General features: G+C 40.7%; 1 protein-coding gene across 1 annotated transcript; it reads left to right on the top strand.

The window, feature by feature from the left end:
- Positions 1–1,875: 1,875 nt before the first annotated feature.
- Positions 1,876–7,485, top strand: mep1a.1 (meprin A, alpha (PABA peptide hydrolase), tandem duplicate 1). The gene is made up of 14 exons (XM_079180466.1): positions 1,876–1,933; positions 2,025–2,049; positions 2,141–2,185; positions 2,312–2,352; positions 2,642–2,717; positions 2,821–2,938; positions 3,083–3,258; positions 3,358–3,579; positions 3,687–3,833; positions 3,954–4,169; positions 5,300–5,746; positions 6,785–6,958; positions 7,028–7,112; positions 7,197–7,485. Exons 1-13 carry the CDS (start codon positions 1,877–1,879, stop codon positions 7,075–7,077), a joined length of 1,794 nt encoding a protein of 597 aa, XP_079036592.1. The 5' UTR covers position 1,876; the 3' UTR covers positions 7,078–7,112; positions 7,197–7,485.
- Positions 7,486–8,544: the final 1,059 nt, after the last annotated feature.

The following is an 8,544-nucleotide window of genomic DNA, read 5'->3' on the forward strand; positions in this document are numbered from 1 at the left end:
AAATTATAAAACTAAAAACAGTAGAATAATCAAGGAATGTAATTTAGTTTATTATTTCATAAAAAGGATGGCATTGTGGTGGAACATGGTTTTCATAATTCAATAACTGTTCCCTATGTGGTTAAAGAGTTCTTTAGAATTCTGTAAAGAATTAGCTTCATTATTCTTCTTCGAGATTGGTTCCAAAAATACCACATTGTGTTGACGAGGTCGTTCCTCTGTACAGAGCCACTGACTTCAGAAGTCACTTCAGCGACGACCTGTCTGTAGCAGTGTTCTCGCCTGTCTGTGGACTCTGTCTAACCAGGACTCGTATAGGGATGTGGCCGACAGATTCAACATTTCAAAATCTACACTTTCAACACATCTCCATCACTTGTTGGAGTGTTTGAAAATCAGCAACACTAACTTGTTGTTAGTGTTGCTGATTTTCCAGATGATGTCGTTCAAGAATGTTTTTCTTATGCTTTAATGTAATAGTACAATAAATAAATAATACATTTAACAGAACTAATCATCTTAACAGGCATATGAGATGTTTATGATATTTTATATTTAATCTAAAAAATGTAACAAATGTATTTTCAATATGTTGAGGTCACACAAATGTACTTTTCACAGTGTTCTTTAAGTTTGGATGTCTTTTATGTATTTAACTATATTATTATTATAATTGAGGATATAAGATTGGGCATATTTTAGTTCTTGGATGTCATATTTATTTAAACATTTATATAAATAAATATATGTGAAGATAGCATCATTTCTAAATCATACAACCGTAAATTTAAGAAATGTAAAAACTGAACCAACAGTCCAAACATCACAGCTACATAAACGGGCTGCACACGGAGGAAAAGCAACACTGTAAGTTTCCATCACTGACAATTGTGCTTTTCTTTGAATACCTTTTCTGATGCTTCACAATCGTTAATCGATGGACACATTCAGTGCTCTGACTGAAAACATGTTTACATCAAGTTGGATGTAGGCTTTCTCAATACATATCTTTATTTACAGATGCTAAATAAATAACCTTATATACTATTATTGTTATTACATTATCATCAGCCACATCATTGCACAAAATGAGACTAATAGCCATCAATCTACCGTTAAGTATTACAGTTACACAGAAGATTAGGATTTTCTACTTAAGGTGTTGTTTGTTCTCAATCTAAGAGCCAATCAGCTCTTTGATCCGAGGAGCTGATTGGGTCTATTTGACCTCCTATTTTGTTGAAAATCCAGACTCAATCTACTTCTACTTGCTGTGAATAAACTGGGTTTACACAATAACAGTGCTGGTTTGAGGTATTTGTCGCCATCTAGTGGTTGAATTAGGTCATTGTAAAATTAGGTGACTTACTCCTTTACCTTCACTTGGCCCCATAACAAAAAGACACATCAGAACCAGCGGGCTAATTCTAATGACCTCGAGGAATTACTTTCAATTATTTGAGAGTCTCCAATTTAACGGCATACATTTGCAATGTTGGGGAAATTGGAGAACACCAAAGCCAATGTTGGTGGAACTCGCTTGTATCAAGTAAATCTGAAAAAACATTTGTTATGTCACATAAACATGATAACATTTCTTAATTCAGGGTTGCTATGAGATGTTATAACAAAGTCTGATAATGAGCCAGATAACAGAGGCAGGTAGTGTAAAGAAAGAAAAAAAAAGCCTTCCACTGCAGCCTTTTGCACATATAAAAAACCTTCATAAATCAGCTCACCAATCAGTAACACCGAAGAGCCAAAGTCCCTCAGTTACTCTGAGGAACCGGCGTAAACTTCACTCAAGGGCTAAAGGTCATATCTTGTTAACGTGCGCATTTAAAGCAAAGCGGCATCGTTTACTTGACACAGCAGGATGATGGAGCGAGCCCTGTTATGGTTTGGTCTAGTGGCCCTCGTCACTTCATACACTGTAAGTATTCATTCATTCACGATGAGGGACGTGTGATGTGATTACAGCCTTTAACTGGGTGACGACTCACACTGGTTTTTGTTTTATTCAGATACCCGTTTCCCCTGAAGTACACGGTACGTCAGAACCTAAACTATTTCCTCCAACATAAACAACTGTTGACAGGCTGTGAGAAGAGTCTGAGCCATGTCTGTGCTTGTGTTCCAGAGGTTTACGAGAACGGCGAGGACGAGAACCCCATGCTGAACCTGGGTGAGCTGCAGCATTTGTTCGTTGCTCCGGATCCTGTAGCAATGTGTGAAGTGTTGATCTAAGCTGTGTGTGTGTGTGTGTGTGTGTTTCTGATTTAAATATAAATGTGTTGTTCCTGTGCTACAGGATCAGACGCCAACCTGCTAGAAGGGGACATTTTAATTCCAGTAAGTTGTATTTTAATGCAAATGTTTTCTTATTATTGAGAAAAAATGATTTTGCTTAATCATTGCTAATTTGTCCTTGAGTGCTTTATTGGCAGCTCTGCTCCGTTGTGTGCGATCACATGTCAGGCGAACGGGACTGTTGGCGCTCTTGCTCTTGAGTAATTTTAGTGCTACATCTATTTCAGATAAGAAGATGGGCTTTATTGTGTGTGTGTGTTTATGAGCATCGATTAGGTTTGTGCACGTCATTTGTTTTGTAACTTTTTAGAACACCTCTCTTGTGCTACAGGAAGGAAGGAACGCCATGATTGACAAAAGATACAGATGGAAATTTCCAATTCCCTTCATTCTGGGCGATGATTTGGGTGAGTTTCTTTTTCACTGCTTACTCTTCACAGTTCAATGACTCTTCGGGGATGAAAGAATATTGTGTCCTCTTTTGTGACTTTCTTTTGTTTTTGTTCTCAGATCTGAACGCCAAGGGCTGCGTCCACCAGGCTTTTGAAATGTATCGGCTGAAGTCTTGCATTGACTTCAAGCCTTATGAGGGAGAGAAGACGTTCATCAAGTTTGAAAAGAGAGGAGGGTATGTGGCTGCGTTTGCAAAAAATCTCCCGTTGATACCAGTTCACGGAGTTCAAAATTGCAATAACCTGATAAGTCTCTGCCCGTTTAAACCGGCTTTAATCGTGGGTTCGTGTTTAAGTTTAACTGTTCCCCCTGCGCCCAGGTGTTTCTCCAGCGTTGGTGACCAGCAGACTGGCCAGATTCTGTCCCTGGGGTCGGGCTGTGACCACAAGGCGGTGATTGAACACGAGCTGCTCCACGCTCTGGGGTTTTACCACGAACAGTCCCGCACAGACAGGGACGACTACGTCGACATCTGGCTGAATCAGGTGACGCCGGGTACGTCCGGGATCTGATAACATGCAGCGACCTTCAACCCTTCTTAAGGCGTTTTACGTAGTTAGGAATGACTAAATCAACGTGAAATTTCCACCACAGGACTTCAACACAACTTCAACAAGTACAATGACGACTACATCACCGACCAAAACACGGCGTACGACTACGAGTCCGTCATGCATTACAGGCCCTTCTCCTTCAATAAGAACGAATCCGTCCCCACCATCACCACCAAAATCCCGGAGTTCTACAACATCATTGGCCAGTACCTGGACTTCAGCGAGATGGACACCCTCAGACTCAACCGAATGTACAACTGCTGTACGTATATGCTGCACGGTTCAGTTTGCTACTTTGATATGTTCATCTGTTTTCCTTGGAAGTTGGAAACGGGCCAACACTTTCAAATGACCCTCTTCCCTCCCCAGCTGGTCCTCTCACCCTGCTGGACCAGTGCGCCTTTGAGCACGCCAGCATTTGTGGGATGATCCAGGCCTCCTCCGACGATGCCGACTGGGTCCACACCAAGAGCAGTGTGGGTGCAGAGGATCACACCCTCCTGGGAAGATGCAGAGGTCAGAGTGGACTATTGTCTCCCAATTAGAAATCCCAATGACTGACAGCATGAGAGAGAAAAAGAGAAAGAAATTAAGTTGTATGCTGCAAGATGCTTTCCTTGTTCTTCCCTACTCTAGATGCTGGGTACTTCATGCACTTCAGCACCATGACTGGGAAGCCTCTGGAGTCTGCACTGCTGGAATCCAGAACCCTCTACCCCAAGAGGAAGCTTCAGTGTCTGCAGTTCTTCTACAAGATGACCGGAAGCTCCACGGACAGGCTGGTGATCTGGGTCAAGACGGACGACGGCACAGGCACCGTTCGTAGAATGAAGAGAATACACACTTTCTATGGTAAAATATTAAGTGGCCATGTTTATGGAGGACAACTTTCCCAGCAGACACCTAAAGCCAGCAAAGTACACAGCTTTGCATCAAGGCAAATATTCATTTGAACATTTGTTTAGCTGCTTGGTAGTTTGAAAATGATATTCAAATCAAGTTATTGTAAGACATCATGAAACATACAAGTTGGACAGTTACTAAGTGCCTGGACAGTTAATACGCATATCTGCTTCTTGCCGACAGTTGGATGAGAAGAACGATACCACCGTCATGTCTGTATGCTACATATAGCCCGGCTCTGTCCAAGGTTGGATAGGAAACACTGCAAAGCTAGCAAATCACTGGTGTGGCAAAGATGTTCCTGCAAATAACCACAAGTTGTCGTTTGCCCATTTTTGTTTGTGTACGAATTATAAAAAGCATGTTAATGAGTATAACTTTTTTTTTTTTTTACTTTTGGACAGAACCAGACTAGATGTTCCCTTTTGTTTCCAGTCTTTATAAAGGAAAAGTTCAACATTTTGGGAGATACGCTTATTTGCTTTCTTGTCGAAAAATAGATGAAAAGACAGCCGCTGTCATGTCCATATGCTAAATATGGAGCTACATCCAGCATGTGATCAGCTTAACTTGGCATGAAAATTGGTAACGGGCTGAAAAAGATAGCCTGGCTCTCTCCAATGTCGGATAGGTAAGGTTGCCAGGCCAGGAAATCAAAGCAAACTATGTTGTTTCCATACATATCCCTATAAAACCACAAGTTGACATTTTTCAGTTTTCTTTTTGTGTACAATGTAAAAAAGCAAGATGCAGTGTGTTAATGAGCAGAATTCAGTGGTGCTAGTTGTCGGCCTTTTTTTGTTTTTACCTTAGGACAGAGCCAGGCTAGCTTTCCCCTTTTGCTTCCAGTCTTTATGAAATAAGATGGCTCTAGATTCATACTAAATTGACAGATATGTGTGAGTGGTATGAAAGAACATTAATAGTGTATTTCCCACTCCCACTTTACAGTTAGCACTGTTAACGTGAAGGCTGAACAGCTAATGTTAAGCAAAACCTATTTCACTATCCCGCTACTTAACATACAATGTTGCCACTCATAGTCACATTTGTCGTCTTGTCCTTTCCCTGTGATCCAGCGGATTCTGACCACACATGGAAGATCGCCCACGTCCCGATGGAGGTAGGGGTGAAATTCCGCTATTCTTTCCAAGCGGCATCCGCCGGTGGCATCTACATCGACGACATCAGCCTGACCGAGACACGCTGCCCCAACGCCGTGTGGAGGATCCAGAACTTCTCCAAGATCATGGAAACGGCCAACACCAGCACCATCATTGACAGCCCTCTTTTCTACAGCCCCGAGGGCTACGGCTACGGTGTCCGTGTCATGCCATTGTCGAGTTACACGGATTACACCGGGAACTACGTGGGGCTGTACTTCCACCTGGTCAGCGGGGACAACGATGTGGTGATGCAGTGGCCGGCAGTAAACAGACAGGCCACCTTGGTGGTGATGGACCAAGACCCAGACATTAAGCTGAGGATGTCCTCCGCTCGCAGCCTCACCACCGATATGAGGAAGAGTAAGCGCTCCACTATCCTCAAGCATGTTTGTTTGGACTGTGAAACATTATTTATAGATCCATTTAAACCAAATGTTATGTAAAAAAAGTGCTTTCCAATGCATAAGCTAACAACTAAAAGGTCAACTTAAAATTGTGGAGCTAACAACTACTGCAGACAACATCTCCAAATGTTTTAGTGCAGATCTTACATAACATGTTCGTGCAGTGTTCTTGGTGTGTTCAGACAGAAAGCGAAGCAAATGCTCGTTTCTGTGCAAATTTGACCATTGGAGAGTTTTAAAGTCTGTGTTCCTTCACCCCAAACAGCCAATGTAACCGTAGAGATGTTAGCTGTAAGCTAGCAACGCACACACCAACTGAGTGAGCCTGTGTGTGGCTGTATTCCGCTCAGCCTCCGACCAATCCCAAAACTCAGCGGGAATTCCGGTTCCTCCTGTTATTTTCCTCCAGTCTCAATCCTTTTATGTTCGTGAAGCAGACTCGTAAAGCCACAGAGACAAATGCAAATTGTCTCTCAAGTTAAAAACATTTTCAATTTCGTGCCAACACGTCTTCACCTCGAATCATGAATTTGTGTCTCATGGCGTCCATTTGTGTCTTTCCATTGAGTTTCTATACATTGACGCTCTAAAATTCCCCCAGTTTTCGGTCTGAATTCACATTGGAGGTCTACAGCCATGCTAGCAGCTCTGTGAGGCTGTGAATGCTAAGGCTGGCATGCTAGCATGCTCCCAGTGGACACTGGACACATTTAGTTGACGTAATGATGACATTACATAAAAAGGGATCGGCGAAGTTATTACAAGTTATCCTGAAGGGGAAATTGATGTGTCTGGTTGATGAGAGACATTGTACTCAAAAACCACAAATGGTGCTAAAGTCAGGGAATCACCAAAGTCATTCTTCTGGCGAACGTCTCTTCAAAATGTCAAGACAATCCATCCAATGGCTGCGATGCGACCTATATGAAGTCACAGGTTGTTCTTCGATGGGATCCGTCTTCACATGGCAGCTCTGTCTCTTTGTGTCCTCTAGCACCAGACGGACAGCTGTTTTGGGACAATCCCTCTAAGGTGGGGACGTACGACCCTTCCTGCAGCTGCAACAGAAGCGAATCGAGGGGCTGGAGGAACTTTATCAAGCACTTTGACCTCATGCGGCGCAATTACCTCAAGAATGACGACCTCATCATCTTCGTTGACTTTGAGGGTAAGTGGTCTTCTTGTTCAGTATCATTTTGTGTTGCGCGCATGACGGTGATTATTTCTTCGTCCACAGACATAACATCCCTGATCAAAACAGAAGTTCCCATTAAACCACAGGAGTAAGGACACTCAGGATTTTACATCATGATTAACTGGAGGTAAGGCATCTGACTTCTATTTCAAATACTACATCACACTTGTATGTTGACTTTTATTTTTTTTTTGTGATTTGAAAATATCAGATGCAACATCTGGGATGCGAAGAATGACCTGTGAAGATGAAGAAAAGATGGAAGATTACTGCTACGACACAATATAAGAGTTATACACAATAAAAAAACAACTTCAAATGTAAAGTTATATCTGGTACATAATCAATGAATAAATGTTGCAATAGTGTTTGTGTGTAATAAGCTTAGCGTGCTCATTTTGAACTACAAAGTTCTTTTGCATTGAACTGTTGTCTCAATGAAAACTATCAAAGAAGAGTGAAGGAGGACGAATGAGAACTCACAAGGCTGTTTGAGGGTAACAGAATAAAGATGAATGAGCATGGGAAAACAAGAAGCTTATTTGTGACCGTTCAAACGTAGGGTATTTGTATTATATCATGTTAAGCTCAGGGCAAAGCACTAAACACACGGAGATACAAACAATTTAAAAGCAACCTAAAGGATGTAACTGTGGTCTACGGACAACTTAAGCACAGCATCAAAGACCACCATGTCTTTTTATGACCTTTTTATGACTATAATCTATGATGTAATATAATGAGTTTTTTAATATATACTATGACTTTTTACCACATACTATAATAAGACTATAAGACTAACATACTATACTATGACGTTTATTACTTTATATCACATACTATATGTCTTTATGACATACTATACTATTTTTTATGATATACTATTATCTCACTTTTTTTACTATGAATTTGCATGACTTTTTATGATATATTATATGACTTTTTGACATGCTATACTGTGAAGTTTTATTTCTTTCTATGATATACTAGAATATGACTTTTTTACATATTATACTATGACTTCATTACTTTTTATGACATACTATACTATGACTTTATTACTTTTTATGGCATATATTAAATTATCATTTGTGACATACTATACTATGACTTTTTATGATTTTTTGACGACATACTATCCAGTGACTTTTTTTGACTCTTCACTCTTACTGGGGATGAAAAGTTCTCGTCCTCTGCCTATTCAAATTTTAATCATTATTTTTTTAAGTCCCTGAACTTTGTGGAGGTGCAAAAATAAATCACTCAATTCCTCCTTTAATGTCAACGAAATCTGCTGCATTGACATTTGATAGGGAGAAATGTAATAAAGCACGTTATCAGTGCTGGCACTCGAGGCCAACTCTTTAATGCACACCCTGAAGGCATCACCACTCCAATCAATCACTTAAGGCGAGAAACCCCAGGAAAAAAAAACATTGTCTTTTTCTAATGCACTGGTCAAGTTTGAGCTTTTGGTCTGTTGGGCTTCCATAACATGTCTTCTTTCAGACTAGTGGAAGGAAAACATTCAAAATACACTTTTAAGTGTTTATTTTTAT

The sequence above is a fragment of the Pholis gunnellus genome (genome assembly GCF_910591455.1).
Source record: "Pholis gunnellus genome assembly, chromosome: 19".
NCBI lineage: Eukaryota > Metazoa > Chordata > Actinopteri > Perciformes > Pholidae > Pholis > Pholis gunnellus.